The following is a 20,813-nucleotide window of genomic DNA, read 5'->3' on the forward strand; positions in this document are numbered from 1 at the left end:
CCCCCTCGCTACGCCCCTGCTTAGACCTCTAGTTATGAAATTAGGAAAAGACAAATAAGTGTAAGTGACAGCCAGGCTGTACTGTACTCAAATAATTATCACCCCCCCAGGTCAAGTATTCGCGATATTAAAGTTGCGAGCTGTTTCTTGTGTGTGTGTGTGTGTGTGTATGTGCGTGTGTGTGTTAGTGTGTGTGTGTGCGTGTGTAAGAGAGTGTGTGTTTGCATGTTTGTGTGTGCACCTGCATCTATTTATAGATGTTAAGACACAATATTACATAATTCTCTATAACACACTGTTTATCTAACCCAACCGACAGAGAGAGAGAGAGAGAAAAAAAATTGCGTATCTTTCAAAGTCTTAGATTCCAGCTCTGGTATAAACCTTTCCTAGCAGCATGATATTTAAAACAAGAACTCCGTGGGAACAGACTACAAATCAAGGGCGGAGAACTCTCCACATGAAACCACACCCAGTTTTACTGCCCCCGATCCATAACCCTTGTCTGGCTTAGATTAAAAATACAAACCAGACATCCAATCGATTCTGAAACAATTTAAATAATTTTTATTTTATTTTAATTATGTAGCATATTTATCACCAATTCGGGATTTTAGAGAAGACAAAAAAAAATTAAACACCTCCAATCACTCACTAATTCAATTCACTCACTGCTCACGAGTGCCCCACGAGCGTCTAGCACATGCATGCATGTCTGAGTCAGCATTCTTCTATTCACGTATTCCACCATGTACACGAGTAGACGCCGCCGCCCCCACTCTCCTTCCGCTTCTCTTCATGTTGTTCTTTTCTTGAGCCACATGTGATGGCAAACATACAGTAATAGTTTGTTTCATTCTTTCATGTACCCGCCCCATTTCTTTCTTTATCAAAGCACATCTTTAGAGTTTGTTATGTATATATAATATATATAATATATATATATATAAATAAATATATATATATATATATATATATATATATATATATATATATATATATATATATGTGTGTGTGTTGTGTGTGTGTGTGTTTGTGTGTGGTCAATATGTTAGTATGAAGGGGAGTTTGGGCGTAGATGTATTGGAAAAGTTGATGTTGTTGTGGATATGGATTTTCATTTTCATTTGGATATGGATATAGGTGTAGATGTGGGTGTGAGTGCATTTGTGAGTATGGGTATGGGTATTGGTGTGGGTGTAGATTCGTGTGTGGGTGTGGGTTTGGATGTGGGTTTAGATGTGGGTTTGGATGTGGGTGTGGGTGTCAGTGCAGATGGAGATGCCGTTGTCAATGTAGAGATATCGATGTTGATGTAATTGCTTATGACGACATACACACACATACACACATATATATATATATATATATATATATATATATATATATATATATATATATATATATATATATATATATATATATGTATATATGTATGTATGTATGTATACTAATATGCATACCGGTAGATGTAAGAGTGTGTGTGGTGATGTTAAAAAAAATAATATAAATTTATATGAACTGGCAATTTATTTTAACTTACGTCATCCATTTTACTTTTTAACCGCAACAGAAGGTAGCCAAATGGGGATGGGAGATAACTTAAAATCAAGGGAAATAACAGTGCGTGACTTATACTCACAAAGAAAGTCCTCAATTGATGTTAAGCAGGGTACTTCAGCTGCTTCCTGCTCATGAGATGTAATGATCTTTAGAGCTTCAGTCTCGATAGGTAGATGTATTTGTTGGGGCATTGTGCCCAGGCAGGTAAATGTAATCATTAGGGCATTGTGCCTCGGCAGGTAAATGTAATCATTAGGGCATTTTGCCCAGGCAGGTAAATGTAATCATTAAGGAATCGCCAGACAGATTAATGTAATCATTAGGGAATAGTCGAACATCTAAATGTAATCATCAGAGTCTTATCAAACAGGTAAATCAAATCGTTATCAAATTATGGTCCCATATTTAAGTATAACGATAACATCTAGGCAAGTAGCCTATATGAAATCACCAGGGATAAAATGCGAGTACATAATCATTAAAGATACATCACGTGTTGTTGTTTTTTTTTAATAATGAGAAAACCACATTTTTGCCAAATAGAATCTTGAACACAAAATGACACTGTCGTGTTCGAATTACACGAGAGATAAAGTCATCTTGACTGAGCTGTTTAGACTCGAGAAAGGTTGCAGGTTTTATGTCTTGCCATAGGAGTTACGAGTGGAGCTGCCACTTGCAAATGTGGTCAGTTTTATGGAAAATACAATTCTAGCCTCCATCTCGCTGCTTTTAATTTCACATCTCGGTTATTTATACGCACTGAAATCTTGCGAAATATATTGCTTATGGTGTTTTAATACACAACCAAATAACAAAAACAAAAAATCCTTGGTTCAAAAATCTTTATCGCCCTTTGATAGTTTACACTTGTATTGGCAGCCAATCAAAGCTAAGGAAACTATTAGCATATTCAAGGGAGGCTAATCAAGACGACTTACACAGAACAGCATTATGACCCTTTATCATCTACTCTTGCACATTAATATATCTTTCTGTTATCACTTCACATTTAAGATTACATAACCTACATAGGAGATCCACACGTTCCTCAATAAACAAACAAAAAATGGCGAGACGGGGTTATCAAAGTGTTAGGTAATGGATGTAGGTGGTGGAAGTTACCATAGCAACGGCATATCGCTATCTTATTTATACCCTAGTTATGCACGCGTTTATCTTTGAACGAAATAACAACAGGGGGTAAAAAACAAACATGCGTCCCTTATATTGTTGATAACTTTGGGCAGTGTTTTTTCCAGACTTTTTTCTCCGGGGGGGGGGGGGGGGGGGCACTTGATATTTTCGGGGGGGGGGGGGGTCAACATTTTTCGGGGGTGGGGGGCGGACACTTTTAAAAGTGTATGTTCACTATATAAATTCCATCTCGTTCAGGGGTCGGTAGGCTTTCTTCGGTGCAGAGCCCCCCCCCCCCCCGAAGAGATGCCTAGAAGAAACTCTGACTTTGGGAGATGTTGATGATGTTTTTCTTGATGTTCATTTACCTTTTTGTCTTTGAACTAAATCTCTCTCTCTCTCTCTCTCTCTCTCTCTCTCTCTCTCTCTCTCTCTGTAGATATATATATATATATATATATATATATATATATATATATATATATATATATATATATATATATATATATATATATATATATATATATATATATATGGGGCCCATATATAAACCACAAGCTTCTAACGTACTTTAATTTATTTTAAATTTACCAGCAGTCAACCCATGGACTGCCCCTCCCACCCCCTTTTCCCTCCACTGTGCCCCTTCACTTAATACTTTAACAGGTGACGTAAGCGCGAGGGAGGTGCAAATTATTTTTACGCATGGCAACGTTAACGGGATTTCCCCATGTCCATGTCTGTTTACTCTTTATGCGTCTATGATGCGCCGCGGTGAAGGGTTTTCTTTGTTGCTGGGGGGAGGGGGTGGAATCCCAAGAATGCATGATGGGTACTTTAAAAATTTAACAAAAACATGATATCAACTGTATTTTTTTTTAGCGCAATTTCCATTCTGGAGAATTGCGTTTATTAACCCGTCATTTCTGGATGGATGGATGAATGGATGAATGTGTGTCCGCAGCTTTAAGTCGTATCTCCTCCTCAACGAAGCAATATCGATGACTAGTTCCAAAAGCAATTATGTTAAGCAAGTTACGAGGATGAACATAGGCCATAAAAATTCCGGGTTTCTTTCATGGATTTCCCGGAAAAGCCAAAAAACCCCGAAAAAATGCAGTTTTTTGGCCCATATCTCGGCAACCAGACCACTTAGCGACTTGAAACATGTACCAATCGATTCCTGCCATAATTTAGAACAATATTGCCGAAGAAAGTTTTCAAAAATATCCTTTCGTTCGGACACAAAAAAAAAATTTGAATTAATTAAAATTTGGACCGAATTAGTAGGCATTTTATCCAACCACACCACACGCGTCATCACGTTCAATAGCTGCACCATCACGTTCAATGGCTGCGTCATCACGTTCAGTAGCTAGGCGCGCAATGGTTTTTAGTCATGTAACTCTATTGTAAATAAAACATGTATTTTAACCAATGGTTTTACTAACCCTGCTCTTGATTTACGCTACGACAGAGCTATTTTTAGATAACATAAAGAAATTGCGCTAAAATTGTCACTAGACTTTTTAATTACCTTGTTTCTTCTCATCTCTGTATAATTAAAGTACATTTTTTAAAAAAAGTTATAACTTTAAAATTTAAATGATAAAGTTAAAGAATTTAGATACTTTCTCTTTTAAATGGGTCAGACCTAATTAATCGGCTAATACCGTCAGAAATCTGCTTAGCCAATGATAGCACTACCCACCCATCTTATTCATCATTTCTAACTTAAAATATCTGTCTGCCTTAGTATTTGAGTACCCGCGTTATTTTTAGACCATAGACACGCATGAATCATCAGCTGCTTTAGTTTCTACTGAGTTTTGATAGCGCAGCATCAGAACTCTGTTCTATTATAAAAGTTCACACTATACCTAATGTGTTCGTGTGTGTTAAATATTTAGGACAGCAATTTTAAACCAGGTCTTAATTTCAGTCGACACCGCCGGCGAGTTATAAATAAATTCGGAATGACAACAATCAGCATCGAGTTTCCACACGGCAAGATGACTACTGGGTATCGTCCGAGCTCTACTCGTGGCCCGAGGGGTATCGTCTTAATACCCGTGGCCCCGGGGTAAGGTTTTAGTTGTACTCGTGACACAGGGTGTATGGTCCGAGTTCTATCCGGCGCCCCGATGGTCGGGTGAGGGGGGGGGGGGGGGGTAAGGTTTGAGCTATACTAGTGACCATGAGCATATCGTCTGTTCTATCCAGCTCCGGGGGTATCAACTGAGTTCTACCCGTGACCCCGGGGGTATCTTATGTTCTACCCTAGACCCGGGGTGCATCGTCTACGCCCCCCCCCCCCGAAAAATTTTACAGCCCCCCCCCCCCCCCGAACGAAATGAAATTTATATAATTTATATAGAAAATATATACTTTTAACAGTGTCCGCCCCCCCCCCCCCCGAAGAAAGTCTACCGCCCCCCCCCCCCGAAAATTTCAAGTGCCCCCCCCCCCCCGGAGAAAAAAGTCTGGAAGAAACACTGCCCAGGGTATGGTCAGGGGGGGGGGGGGGTCGTCAGAATTCTACACTGGCCCCGGGTGTATCTTATGTTCTACCCTAGATCCGGGGTGTATCGTCTGAGTTCTTATCGTGACCCACAGGAGTATGGTCAAAAATCTACCCGTGACCCGGGAGTATCGTAGAATGCTACCCGCGCCCCGGGGGTATGGCCTGCTACACGACACCGCTACCGGAGCGGTCAAGTTACCAGACGTTCACCAGCAGGTGCGATGTCTGAAGTGGTTGACACAATTATTTTTACAACCGCGGGTGTCTACCGTCTGCTGACACTAACAATGGAACAGCGGTAACCGCCGAACACTTCCGGTCTGGTCAGTGTAGCCGTATTTTTTTCTCTCCCTCCGGGCTACGGGGATTGTGTAGATCTAGACCAGGGGCGGAACTACAGTGCCGCCAGACTCCGCAATGCGGGGGGGCCCAGACCGATTAGGGGCCCAAAAATCCTGGCTAAATTATTTAAAAAAAAAAATTTAAAAATTTAAAAAAAAACTAGAAGAACTTAAGAAAATAACAAATAAACACATTAAGGATCAGTACCCCAGCAATACCTGGATTAAAGTTTACACAGATGGCTCAGCAGAAGATGCCACAAAAAAACGGCGGGGCTGGCATCCTTATTGAATGGCCAAGCGGAGAAAGCCTGGAAAAGGCAATAGCCACAGGCAGCCTATCCGACAATTTTAGGGCAGAAAAAGAAGCTTTAGAACACGCAGCAAACCTCCTGTCAGAACACCCTGAATCACCGAATAGTCAGATTGTATTTCTTACAGATGCCAAATCAGTCCTGCAATCCCTACAAAATCCGGAGTCCTATATTCAAACACTTATGACAGCACTAGAGAGGCTAAAAAATACCTGCAGCAGAATTGTGCTGCAGTGGATCCCGGGCCACTGCCAGATCCAGGGTAACGAGATCGCAGACCAGCTGGCAAAAATTGGGGGAAAGAAACCACAACCGGAAATTTCGCTACACCCAAAAGAAATAAAAAGAATAATTAAAAACAAACAAACGCAAATGTGGTCTGTCACACACCCTCACTACATTAAAGACGACGGCTATTACAATTTAACACGAAAACAACAATACATAATCTTTCGACTTAGAACAGGCCACAACAGACTAAATCAACACATGCACAAAAAACTGAAGGTTGGGTGTAGCGAAATGTGCCCTTGTGGAAAGGCCCCGGAAAACACGGAGCACGTACTCCAGGAATGCACTCTGTATAGCCAGGAAAGAGGCAGACACTGGCCCCAGCCCACCCCACTCAGGGAAAAATTATATGGGACACCTGACAAACTGGAAACCACAGTCCGGTTTGTCCACGAAGTTGGACTTGTTGTCTAATCCTCCACCATATTCAAAAAATTAAGAACGAAGAAGAAGAAGAAGGTGGAGGTCGAGTTATCTTTCTTCTACAGTTACAAACAAACACGATAGTCGGCAAACGTCTTTGAGAAAAATGCACAGACTATAGCTCGAGAGACCGCCAGACATATAGACAACTTCAAAGACGTAGCCTACCGTTCTTTTTAGTGGCGTCGATTAGGAGAACAAAAAAGCATTGTTATATTGTTTACATTATTAAAATACATATCTATGATTGTGTGTTTAAACTACTGGCCTGAATTCTACAAAAAATAATATTATTTATTTCGATCTCATACATTTATAATTGCGTTCATTTTTACTTTAACAACTGTATCAATAAACTTGTAGCGAAACATCTGAAATTTGACTGTGCCGGCACGCTTTGAAATCGGGCTGGGGAAATGTTGCGGCGACTATCTAGACGACCGGAAAAAGTCGGCACTATTGATGTAGATGTTTATCGGCGCTTTCTTGTCCCCTTCCAATGAACCTTCCCAACTCTCTCCCCTCCCCCCCCCCCCTCTCACCCCTACCCCTCCCCTCTACCCCTCACCACACCCTTACTCTTACAATAAGATGTAATGCGTAGATTAACGAACCGTCTATGAACTACTGAACTGTAAACTGACCACTTCTGCACATTTTGTTAAAGACACTAGTCAGTAGTTGTTCATTTACCTGATGAACATGGGCGGAACTACAGTCCCGCCAGACCCCGCAATGCGCGGCAGGGGGGGGGGGGCAAGCCGTTTAGGGGCCCACGGCTGATTAAAATTAATATTTTTAAAAATTTTGAATTTAATTTTCGTGCATTTTTTGCCTTAATATTTGGTTTGTAAAAGAAAAACACTGTAGCTGCGGTACGATTATCTTTATTTTACAGTCACTATACACGCTCTTCCGCAAAAGATAAATCCATTACACAAACTAGTGTAAAATATAGGTAACTCTTCAAATTTGAATGACTTCTTTGACTCGTTCCCCCCCCCCCCCTTTTAATAGCTAAATAGAGGACACGTAACTGTTTGACCGATCCTCCAAAGTGTACTGTGGCGGGTGGGGCAGGGGATGGGGACCAAAAAGGGGGTTAAAAAATTGTCGACACATTTTTTACATATTTAAAAGAGTTATTTATAGTTGTATTTTTTAACCATCGTCAAGGCCGAGTTCTATTTCCCTACAATCAAACACACGCTGTCGCCGGCAAAATTCTTTTTAAAAAACAACAAAGTCCATAGCTCGAAAAGCCGCTACACATGAAGTGGGCTTTCATGATGCGCGGTTTTTCTTTGCGGCATTTTGTTGTCTCTTTCAAGTTTTTTCCCCGAGCCGAACCCTATCCCATCCCTCTTTCTCAACCTCACAAGTATCGAGGAGATAAATGTATCGTTTATGAACTACTTCCTAACCGTACGATTCACCCCTTCAGCACATTTTGTCAGACACTAGACAGCACTAGATCTAGTCAACAGATATTAATTTACTTTCATAGTATTAGTATTAGGCACATCTAATTCACAAAACAGGGCAGGTAAGATTATTTTTTATATATATTTATATAATTATTTAGAAATTAATTAGAACGTTTAGAATTAATTGGACATTAATAATAGTCAATTTTTATTTATAAATGACGTCATTGAGGTGGGGGTGTGTGAGGGTCTGGCTTTTTGTTAGTCCCCCCCCCCCCTTCCCCTAAATCAGAAGGTTATCCAACGCGTGACCTGGCCACATACAGTTGTACACGTGAAAAACATTTTTCTGTCTATTATGCATTACTGCACCATTCACCCAATCGCCATGAAAACTTGGGAAGCTGTTGAGTACAGCCCCGCAAAGGTTTCTGTCATAGGCCTAACATTTGTACATATTGGAGTGGGGGATCCTAACGGAAATATGTGATTTAACGCCCGAAGATCCTGCATAAGCGTATGTACTACTTGAATACAACCGGCGGCAGTGTCATCCTGAGCGCATCACATATGATCAAGTTGGCCCCCACAGACAGTCGATTAAAAGTTCCCACAACACTAGGAATAAGTCTCGCTACAACACTCGATGACTAAATCTAATTAGGTGTCGCACCAATGTTTCTTCCAGGGTAGACTGTTTTCGGGGGAGGGGAGGGGGGGGAGCTCTGCCGGAAGAAACAATGTGTTGCACCCATCACCCGTGCAGTAATGTAACCGGTAGCTCCAAGAGCCCCGTGACTCCCCTGACACCTGGGCCGTCGCCGAGGGACTTACAGCATGCCTTGGCGTGTCTAGTTGGTAGTGTGGACAAACCCGCGCCCTAAGATCCAAGAAATGAACTGCCTACATTGTTAACATTTAATTCAACTTCTGGAAAACAGGGCACACGGTTGGTAACGTTTTGATGAAAGCCTCAGTTTGGTGTGTTGGACTAGATTTAGAGTTTGTGCTTCTCACTTGGAAAACTGAAAGGGGCCAGCTCGTGTGTTGGAAAACCTCTGATTTATTCGTGTACCAGATGGAATTTTTTTTTAATTTAGAGCGACCCATGTTTTCCATATATATATATATATATATATATATATATATATATATATATATATATATATATATATATATATATATATATATATAGGGGCCCAAAAACTAAATTCTGCGGGGGGGGCCTGTTTTTTCTAGTTCCGCCACTGATCTAGACTTGTAGTTTCACACCGAATTCATAAACACAATGTGGCTCACGGAAACTTGCTGTGTGTGCATGTATAAGTAAAATATAACGATAGAGAACTTTATAACTTTTTAATATTACGTTTTTTTAAATTATGTAACAGTTCTAGTCACTAAGTAATTTAAAATTAAACAATTTTCTAAAGTTTACACACAATATGTGACACAACATTAGTTTTGCTTTTGTTCTCAAGACAAAGGGTAGAGGCTTCACTTTTTCAAAGGTGTTGTATTCATTCATTCCTAATTGTCTCAGACTGCATTATCACAGCCATTTTCTCCGGTGGGGGGGGGGGGGGTGACTTTCTTGGGGGGGGGGGGGGGTGACTTTCTTGGGGGGGGGGGGGCTCTGCCCCCTCGAAGAGATGCATGGAAGAAAAGAAACTCTGATCACAGCATATTTAACCAAGTGCTTTACAGGTTCACAGATTTATGTCTATTTGTTAGTCCTATAACGAATGACCCACCGAGACAATACCACAAGGGCCTATTCTGTGCTGTATTTTTTTACAATCTTTTTTTAAAAATTAATTTCAATATATTCTACGAAAAAATCTTTTTTTTTTTAAATATTGATGTACAAAGTTTCCTCTAAAACCCCACTCTTCATTCTCCACCTTTGACCAATAACCTTATTTTTCTTGGCCGTGTTGAGAGACCAACTTTGTTTACACGTCATTTTCTCCAACTTACACGCGAGTTCAAACCCACTGGCAGATAAATCTCGATCCCCTTCAACACTAATAATTAAGAACGAAGAAGAAGAAGAAAGAAGACACGCGCAACATGGAAAGAATATTTTTTTTATATTTGACAGGACAGCAATTTAATATACTGCCCATATCAGCTGTATTTAATTAATACGTTAACAATCAAATAGCTGTTAATGGCATAAATGTTAAGTTAACTGTAAGGGATAGCTTTTGTAAGGCATTATTTTTAGCATCACTCGCGATTTGGTACGATTGATTAAAATGTTAAATCTGTATCAAATCCGTTATTTACTTCTCCACTAAAATCCCTACTAAAAGACAACATAGTAATATGCATAAATGTTTAGTACATTGATATTCTCTTCATATGCCGAGGTAACAGAAAAAAGTGAACTCTACTTCACTTGCCCTATAGACCGTCAGTTTTTGAAAAGGGAACTTTACATTGATATTAAACAAGAACAATGACTAGTAAGCAGAGCTCAGCAAGATTTTTACAAGTAAAAATGTATTTTGTAGACAATTATAATTATAAACACATCAGTTCTTATTTTCTTATTTTCCTAATAGTACAGGAAAGATTAGCAACATTGGGTTTTTACTCAACATCGCTATCTAATACATAAAATCAACATTGTCCCCCCCCCCCCCTCCCACGCCCTACCCGTGTTTTCAACTTCACCAAGAATTTCTCCACGAATTGTTAAACCATGACTAAATACAGCGGCGTATCCTCCCCCTCACCGTGGCTGGTAACTCCCCCCCCCCCACCCCTGTGGGTGGCCCGACGATTATAAATTTATTTCGCTGCCAACTAGGGTTTCATTTTTTTAACAAACCCCTAACCCAACAATGATGTATACGGTGTCAAAATGTATCTTTCCTCATTATAATACTACACCATTTCTTTTTCTTCTTATAAAAGCCCGGTAGATAAAGTCTACACCGATGACTAACCGCCTAATTACATCTTAAGAAAGACGAGAAAAAAAAAGAAGAAAAAAAAAACAACGACCAAAAACATGGTAAGCCAGGAACGGTAACTCATAGCTAAACCTGAACAGCGGCATTACAGTTCGTAAATCAAGTTTGTCTACCGAACAGTGTTTCACCAAGGCCCCCTTTTCTACCCTCCCCTATCCTTTAAACACACAGCTATTCCCCAATCTTGTAGAAAACAAACATTAAGTCATTCATGTATGGGTCGGTACACCCTCCAACTAACTACACACATACAATCTACATGTGTTTTACTACACTTCACTATAGGTCTATTTCATTTCACTACGCTGCACTACGTAAACGTTACATTACATTTCACTACAAAAACATAACGATATGCTGATGTTTATTACGAAATGTTCATCAATACGTATACCAGTCCCATTCTGTAATTCATTACATTCAGTTTTAACTAGATCTAGCTACATTTTGAAGGTTAAATTAAAGTATATTACGCATACAAGTATCTACAGAGTATTTTTTCGTCCGAAAAATTTTGGGCAAAGAAAGTAAACTCTCTATTTCTCTCTCTATCTCACACACAAATACACACACACATACACAGGCAGACTTATGTAACCTGCGTAAAATTTTGCTTCGCAGTGCATTTTCTTCTCTAGAAAATAACTCCAGTTCGTGCGCCTTTAATTGCTTTAAAGTCCCTTTTGAAACATGGCGAGAATACAAATAGTGCTCTTGATTTCTTGTGCGTTATGTAATAAGCAAGAAAAGAGTCTTATAATGAAAAAAAATGCAGACAAACTTTATTCGTTATCTGACAAAAGTTGCATGGAAGAAGCGAGCTTGTTTTATTTCTCGCACATGTTTGTGTGTGAGCAAGGAGAAAATGTGCTCACACGGAAATGTCTGGGGTGCGTTGTGTATGGGTGTGTGTGTGTGTATGTGTGTATGTATGTGCGTGCCACAGAACCTGCATTACTCACGAGAGTAAAATTTGAAGATAAAAAAAATGAAATCCGGTACTCACCTCTGAGGCTAGAATAGCTCCAAAGAAACACAAAGACGCGAGTAACCTTAGCACAAACTTAGGACTAGTCCGTCCGCCCATCTCGACAGGCCTGGTCGACTGGCCCCAACAAACACTAGGCCTTTGCCTTCTGTGAATTTTCTTGACGATCTCACCGAATACGGCAATCCAGTTTGCTGTGACTTTATTCCACCCTGGTAAACAGGCACTATCCACTCAACGCAGACGATTTAAAAAAAAAACCTAATGGAATTTACTAAGTCTACATTTACCCTAAACTCAAGTAGACTCCTTGGGCTAAAAATAGCGACAAGGGAGATAAAAACAGACAAAAAATGTACAACTTATTTTATAAACTTAAAAAAAAAATACAAAATCTCAAGTCGGGTTCATAGAATTCCCCCAACTAAGAGATTGGAATAAAATTCTTAACAGATATTGCTTGGCGAGCTAAAAAAATGTTCCCCCTTTTTCTTCCCCCCTCGCCGCAAGCAAAACAGCAAGCGAGCTACGCGAACTAGCTTCGTCTGCTACTGCTCAACAGGGGCAGACAAATCGGGTTAAAGTAAGCGCACCCAAGACTAGACACTTTTTTTGCACCACTTGAACTCTTCCGCCACTACTCGATTACAGTTTTTATATCTAAATTTAGACGCAATTAAAACAGCAATTTCACCATAAATAAAGACCAAGAAACAATGTTCTTATTTGTTTCACATAGGCGTTATAGTCTAACTTTCTTTAACCGCACCCTGTGTGAAACATGTTATCTTTTGTTAAGAATTTACGTTGGTGAAATCCAACTGAAGGAACAGCCGTACGATATATTTATTTTGCTCACTGAAACTGAAACTTGCTGTGTGTGCAAAGAAAGTTTAAAGAAAGTTTAACAAACTATTTTTTTTTATTTAAAAGTTTAATACAAGTTTCGTCTAACCAAATACTCCTATAAGGAGTATAAGATTAAGAAAGAAAAACTTCAACACGTATAAAACATCGGAAATATTTATCAAAACCAGTGTGAGTCGGTATTTTTTTTTTTTTTTTTTTTTTTTTTTTTTTTTTTTTTTTTTTTGCCAAGCCCGGTGTAGGATAGGTAGACTATTGCTCACGTAAACAGAGTATCTTAACCCAAATGTCCTGAGTTCGAATCCAGATTCAGATCAGAAAATCGCCCCTGCGTCTACCAACCAGTGGCGGAACTAGAAAAAAGGGGCCACCCCGCAAAAAAATTTTTTTAGGCCCCCCATCCATATAAATATATAGGCCTATATATGTATATATATATATATATATATATATATATATATATATATATATATATATATATATATATATATATATATATATATATATATATATATATATATATATATATAGTGTCATACAGTGTCATTCTTTAGTAAGTAATTTATAAACAAATAATAACAAAGAGAAGTAATTGCTTTTTAATTTGTTTAGTACAAATCTATTAAAAAGAGGCTTATGAGTATCACTATTTGACTATTTAAAAAAGGGAAATAAGTCATGGAAGTTGTTTAAACGTTTGCTTATCTTTGAGAAGTTTGATTGTAGGAGAAAGAGGACTCGGCTTTCACAGTGGTTTAAAAACGAAGGAAAAATGAACGTGGGGTGGTGTATATAGAATAAAGATAATCCAACCGCAGCTACGGTAATCTTGTTTACAAAACAAACATTAAGTCAAAAATGCAAGAATTTTTTTTTAACTATAACAATTTTTTTTATGGTCAGCCTTGGGCCCCTAAATGGCGTGGGCCCCCCGCATTGCGGGGTCTGGCGGCACTGTAGTTCCGCCCCTGCTACCAACTCTTGATATGGTACATGACTCACGTTAGGGAAAGAAAAGTTGGCTTGGTATCAGTGGCGGAACTAGAAAAAAAGGACCACCCCGCAAACAATTTTTTTAGCCCCCTCCCTTATATATTAACACACACACACACACATATATATATACTTATATATATATATATATATATATATATATATATATATATATATATATATATATATATATATATATATATATATATATATATATATAATAGGATACTCATTGCCGGCCTGATCGGGTTTTGAAATGAAAAAAATAAAAATGTTTTTTTCTTAATTAAAACAAATTACATTAACATGTCATGTGTGTAAGTGCATTGTTTTGAAAATATGTTTTATTTTATCTCTACTATAAGACCTCTTAAGGGCATGGGCGGGTGATGAGTACCAACTTCCTTATTTCCGAGTCTAAAGATGTAATACTTGGCTAATAGTTATAACTCAAAGAGTTAAGCATAAAAATATTTTTTTTAATTTTTTAAATCTTCCGTTGCCATGGTGACGGCGGCCATATTGGATTTTATTGACGATTTTTAAATGGAAATAACTCAAAAATGGTTTGTTCAAATTTCATGAAAACTTAATATAGTCTGCAGACACATGTGTTTAAGACTTCTGATAGATTACATTTTCAAAAAAGAAAATAGTTTTTTTTTTACTTTTTTTTTACAAACATTACTGTAAAAATTTCATTATTTCGTCCAATTTTTTCACTATTTCAACAACAAAAATTTTTTTTTTACAAAAATTCCAAAAGTGTTCTATCAGTTTTATTTCAACATATATAAAGAGTAACTGGAGCAAATTTAGTTCAGTTCTGATAATTATTAACAAAGTTATTTCAACAATTGTACAAAAAAAACATCAAACTGAGAAAAACGCAAAAAACTAACAAAAAGTTGCAAAAAATGAACATTTATCGCTGTATGTCACTAAAATCGACCACATTTATAGCCTGAAGTATGGTGCTGCTGAATATATTCCTTCTGAGCTTGTTCGGCTGTTAGTTTTCTTTTTTTCTGGCGCTCTTTGTTTTACCTAGAGTTGTAGTAAAGCTGTTGTCATGGCGTCTTTTTCGCGTCTTCACTGAGTCTTCGACTATGGTTTCCTTCTTTTGACAGCAATGCCATAGCATGCCGGGGCCCAAAATTGAATTATGCTATCGCAGAAACAGCAGTATATTTTGCATGGTCTCATGTCTAAAGCCAATTATGATAAGACGTCTTTGTTTATTGTGAAAGGCCTTGTTCTGGATTCTTTTGCAGTTGTATACTTACGGTTTACAACATTTTTATTACTGCCACACCATGCTTGAAGCAAACCCTTTACACTTTTTTCATCAATAGTAGCCACTACATCACAGTTTGCGAGGAGATGTATTGATAACATCAAGAAGCAAATCACAGTCGACAATAATTCTGCATGGCTGTGGTTTACAATTAGTACTACTAGTACTAGATGTAACAGTGCTTTCTTCTGTCTGTAAAAACTGTGTCTTACATTGCCGCAGTTTCTTAGTAAATGTGCATATTACATCTGCACCAGTGCTTGTCTGAATAGTGCTAGATTTAGTAGAGGTAGCTGCAATCAGTTGCATTCGGACGAGCCCTAGCTTTAGTAAATTAGTTAGATGTGTGTATCTATTTTTAGCGAGTATTTTGTTCTACGCATTATCGAAAGAGAAACAAATTAAATCGTCTCACTGCTTATGATAATTCACACAAACTAATCTAAACTGTTAATAGTATATTTAATTGAAATAAGTATATGTTAAAATAATGTAAGTATTTTACAGAAGCTTAGAGAAACAAAGCTAGATCAAACTTAGCAACGCGCTGAAACTAAGGGAATGTTTACTCCCGAAGCGAAACGACCAATCGCTAACTAGCTTCCGCCGTCGTATGCCAATGAAAAAATTGAGGTCAAAAATTTGCATACCGGAAAAACCCGACTGAGTAAAATAAACAACTTTATGACGTAGAAAAATAATCACATTAAAATAGGTATTTTGATTGGTCATTTAATTTTAGAACAAATAAAGAAAGGAGGTCACGGCCTTTCCATTGATATGAAACACATTAGGTTTCCGCGAAGCCTAATAGTACTTTTCTAGGTCGAAAAATTGCTATTTTTACCAAAAAATTAAACAAAAGACCATGTACACACTACATTGAACCCGGTTTTTCATAATTAAATACTGTTTTTAGGGTCATAACAATGTCATTTTTAGATTCAACGATGGTTATTCTGTATAGATCAAGTAAAAGTGGGAAATCGATGATTTAGTGGATTTATGACGAAAAGTACACCCGCCCATGCCCTTAACAGCGAGTCGGTCAAAGAATATAAAACATGAAAGCTTTGTATAAGTAATGGTGTCTCGTGTTATGTTTATTTTTAAATTTTTTTTGTATTTATATTATTGATTTTAAATACATTTCCTTTTTATTCAATGTCATTCTTTACTAAATACTTTATAAAGAAAAATTAATTAAGAGAAGTAATTGCTTTTTAATTTGTTTAGTACAAATCTATTAAAAGGAGCTTATGAGCACCCTTATTTGACAATTTGAAGAAGGGAAATAAGTCATGGAAGTGGTTTGAACGTTTGCTTATCTTTGATAAGTTTGATTGTAGGAGAAAGAGGACTCGGCTTTCACGGTGGTTTAAAAACAAAGGGAAAAATAATATACAAGAGCGTGGGGGTGGTGTCTATAAAATAAAGATAATCCAACCGCAGCTACTGTAATCTTTTCATAAAACAAACATCAAGTCAAAAATGCAAGAAAATGTAATTTTTTTTAACTATTAAAAAATGTATTATGGTCGGATGTAAGCCCCTAAATGACATAGTGGTTCTAATTTATTATTAGCAGCATCCCCAAATAATTATTAAAGAAATAATAGTTGGGATATGTAAGTAAAAGAATGAAAAAGAACTTTGTAAATGTTTAGACCCGATGGAATATTAGATCATTTTGAAAAAGCTCTTGAAAAAGCTTTGATGGTAATCGTGAATAACAGAACGATCTCGGGACATGGTGACGTGTGTGAGTTGAGATAGGGAGAGCGGGGGGTGTTTCTGTAATGTTATAATTTATGAGATAGTGCTCTAGGAAAATATTTTATAACGTTAAGTGAGGTGGGAGGTAAGTCAATTTATAACATCCGAATGTACATAGGGTCAGTGGCGTAGCGAGGTCGGGTGTCACCCGATGCGGCACTTAATGGTGTCACCCCCCCCCCCAGAGGCGTAGCGACCCTTCCCGGGGACAAACTTTCAAATTTTCGATTTGCGTCCCCCCCCCCCCCTCAAACTTTCGATTTCCGCCACCCCTCAAGTTTTTCTCTATATATTTTGCTATTTTTTGCCTTGGTGTCACCCCCCTAAATGGTGTCACCCGGTGCGGTCCGCACCCCCCGCCCCCCCCCCCCCCTCGCTACGCCCCGGCATAGGGTTGTAGTTCATCGGTATTGTTTAACCTCTGCAATCTGCTTCATGCCTTGTTAACTTGTTTCTACCAGCTAGAGCAGTGGTTCCCAAACTTTTTCGAGTGGCGACCCCCTTTTATGTAAAAGTAATTAGTGACCCGCGACCCCAATAGAATAACAAAGCCGAAATTAGTAAGAAAATTAATATGCACTGAATAAGGTTTTCTAGTAAACTTTCAATATGAATTACTCTTGATAACTGTTTTAATACGATGAGTAAAATTGCAAGCTATTTACTAAACATTCGTTTTTGTTTTTGTTAACGCCAACCTTTGTCATTATCAACATTCACTTTATTTCTTAATTTTGTTTTTAATCGGAGAATAGTGTTGAAAATCTATTCTCGAAACGTTAATCAATGTTACGGTTTGGTGTGAATGGCAAATACTACACCAAAATTGTATGTGTAGTTTTTCATCTTACGCGGAATCATTCTGCAAATCAAAGACTTCATCTCTAATTCATCGGGAATGCTGGCAACATAAAGGGAAGAAGAGAATGGGTAACGTGTCAATGCAGATTCTTCTTCTTTCAGCTCAGAGAAATAGCGCTGCAGTTTGTTTTCAAGAGATTCAAGATGCACAAAAATAGCTTCTTTCAAAATTGTAATTATCTCACAATTAGATTTATTTATATTCGTTCATTTTCCGTGTAGCTTCTCTGCTTCAGTATTAAATAAACGGGGAGTGATCTCCCCTAAACTATCTCGAATACTCTTAAATAATTCGGAATATAGACATGATTTTTAATTACTTAAACTTTAAAAAATATAATATAATCTCGTAGAAAAAAGAATTGCGCACCAAGCGAACGCCAAAACAAAATGTGCATAATAGTGCGCAATATTATTACTACTTTATAAATTTACATGCGTTTTTTTTGAGAAATCGGAAATAGCGTAAATTAGTACTTCCGGTCAACGGAAATTACCCAAAATTTGACAGAAGGTAGAATTAGATCTTCTACTTACTTGTGAAATTTCATTTATCTATCTGAAATAGTACTCAAGTTATAGGCTTTTGAAAAATTCAAAGTAGAAAAGTACCACTTCCGGTTATCGGAAATCGCTCAAAAGTTGATACGGATCTACGATTTTGATAAATACTTATATATGAAATTTCATCAACCTAGCTGTAACGGTACTCAAGTAATCGTGTTTACACACAGACACACACACACACACAGACACACGGACAAGATTGCAAAATTACGTTTTTCCGTATCAGTGAGGTGTAAAACGTCGAGATTTGTAGAAATCTCGATTTTTTTTGCACGATTACAATATTTTCTCTATACTTCGTATTTACGAGAAAGTAAAAACGTATTTATTTTCTCCATGATATATTCACTAAAATAGCAACTCTTCTTTGCAGAGTTTCTTCCAGGCATCTCTTCGGGGGGGGGGGGGGGCAAAGCCCCGAACGAAATAATTTATATAGAAAATATATACTTTTAACAGTGTCCGCCCCCCCCCCCCCTCGAAGAAAGTCTACCGCCCCCCCCCCCCCCCCCCCCCCCCCCCCCCCGAAAATTTCAAGTGCCCCCCCCCCCCCCCCCCCCCCACGGAGAAATAAGTCTGGAAGAAACACTGCTTCTTGCTATCATCTGAATGAACATAGACAAAGACCAGTAACTGCTAACACGAACTCACGTCTGTTGATTTATCAACTTGAAAAGCAAACAATGGTGAAAGCTTGATTTCATTCAAAATTTGTTATTTAACATCTACGGAAATGTCAACTATAAGCCGCTGAATAGTATTATTAGACAGATATTTGCTGCATCTTTACTGCACTGGAATCCCCAAGAATTAACTTCACCACCTTCAACAAGCAGGGTTGGATGAGATTCTCTCCTATAGTGTTTTTTTTTTTACTTGGCATTTTCTAACGCGACTTCATTTGATGCTTGAACTAATGCTGTTTCCTTGGTGAAAACTTTCTGTTCGATCAAGTCTCTGACGTTTGCAACGTCAAAAGCCCATAACTTGATTACTATTTCAGATAGAAAAATGAAATTTCACACGTAAGTAAAAGATCTAATACGCTGCCTTCTGTCAAATTTTGAGTAATTTCCGTTGACCGGATGTAGTAATTTTCGCTTTTTTCGATTTCTAGAGTTGCCATCCCAGTAGTGTTATCCTAAAATATAAATACTGATAAATATTGATATCTATTATTATTATTATTATACTACTAAAAGTCAAGTTTGTTTACATGTTTGAATATTTATTTGTTTGCCTGATCGACTATCTCGCATGGTTGCACTCATCGTGGAAAGTTGTAAAATAGTATGTAGGTAGAGAAAAAATTTTGTTTTAAGACAGACTGTTAATCACAAATTTATTTAAAGACGTTAATTAATTTATTGATTTATTCATAGTTAAATTAACCGTATTTTTTTTAAAATGTTAATACCATGAATAAACTTTGTGGGGATAGTGACGTCCCTTGATAGTGACGTCAGAGTTTTTTGTTGACTCTTTAGTACAATAAAATGGCGGCGTCTATCGAAGAAAATTGTGTTCCCATTCCAAAGTTTAACGCGTTCTAAATCTAATTTTCTGTCGGTCATAACTTTAACAATACGTCCGTTTGCTGTATTTATTACGTTCCAACACTTATATCAATTTTCAACTGTCTTTTTTCATTTAGTTTTACAATAAATTTCTCTAGATCTAAAGATCAGCTGTCGAAGGAAATTTATGAATCTAGCCTAGATCTAGATCTAGATCTAGGTCACTAAACTCAATGTAAATTCTAAATCTAGACTTAATGTAAATTCTACATCTAGAATCTATTTCAGGCCTTAATACATCTAGAATCTATTTCAGGCCTTAATTATTTTATATAAATCTTTGTTTGGCTAATTTAAGATAAAATTTAATTTGAAAGTTACTACTTCTAGACTAGACGCTCGAAATCAAGTTGCATCAAAGTATAGTATAAAAATTCACTTGTGACGTCACGAGTAAATAGCTAAGTTTGTAGCGTAGTCCGCTCTCATGCGAGTGGTACAGGTTCTAGACCAATATGTCAATGATATTTTTTTTCAATTTTTTTTTTTTTAGATGTTAATGATAAAAAATGATATTTTTTTTCAATTTTTTTTTTTTAGATGTTAATGATAAAGTTGCCTATCTGAACTTGGCAGGATACAGGGCAGGTGAAGTAGAGTTCATCTGTTTCTTTGTCCTAACCATATGAAAGGATAGTGTGGTCAGAGACATGCTCGGCTGGAATCGTTTTTTAAACGATTAAAAACATGTTGTCTGAGACTTGGCGGGACACTGGGCAGGTGAAGTAGAGTTGAGTAGGTCACATGTGACGTCAGTATATGAAGGGATAGTCCGAATCGGTGTTTTCGGTGTTTTTAAAAGATAAGAAACATATTTTTGAATGTGGGCTCTGTTTTTGTGACGATAAGTGATACTGCAGTAGCGTAACGAGGAGGGGGGGGG

The 20,813-nt window shown here is 37.6% G+C and overlaps 1 protein-coding gene across 1 annotated transcript in view; it reads right to left on the reverse strand.

Annotated features, from left to right (window-relative positions):
• LOC131952087 (basement membrane-specific heparan sulfate proteoglycan core protein) overlaps positions 1 to 12,530 on the reverse strand; it is a 146,415-nt gene extending 133,885 nt beyond the window's left edge. The window contains exon 1 of the mRNA XM_059314592.1: positions 12,011 to 12,530. Coding sequence (XP_059170575.1) covers positions 12,011 to 12,091 — 81 coding nt within the window. The 5' untranslated portion in view covers positions 12,092 to 12,530. The remainder of the gene's footprint in view (positions 1 to 12,010) is intronic.
• Between the last annotated feature and the right edge of the window lie 8,283 nt (positions 12,531 to 20,813).

This window comes from Physella acuta, unplaced genomic scaffold, assembly GCF_028476545.2.
Source record: "Physella acuta isolate Inbredline_101_S28 unplaced genomic scaffold, ASM2847654v3 ptg000851l, whole genome shotgun sequence".
In the NCBI taxonomy this organism is placed as follows: Eukaryota; Metazoa; Mollusca; class Gastropoda; family Physidae; genus Physella; species Physella acuta.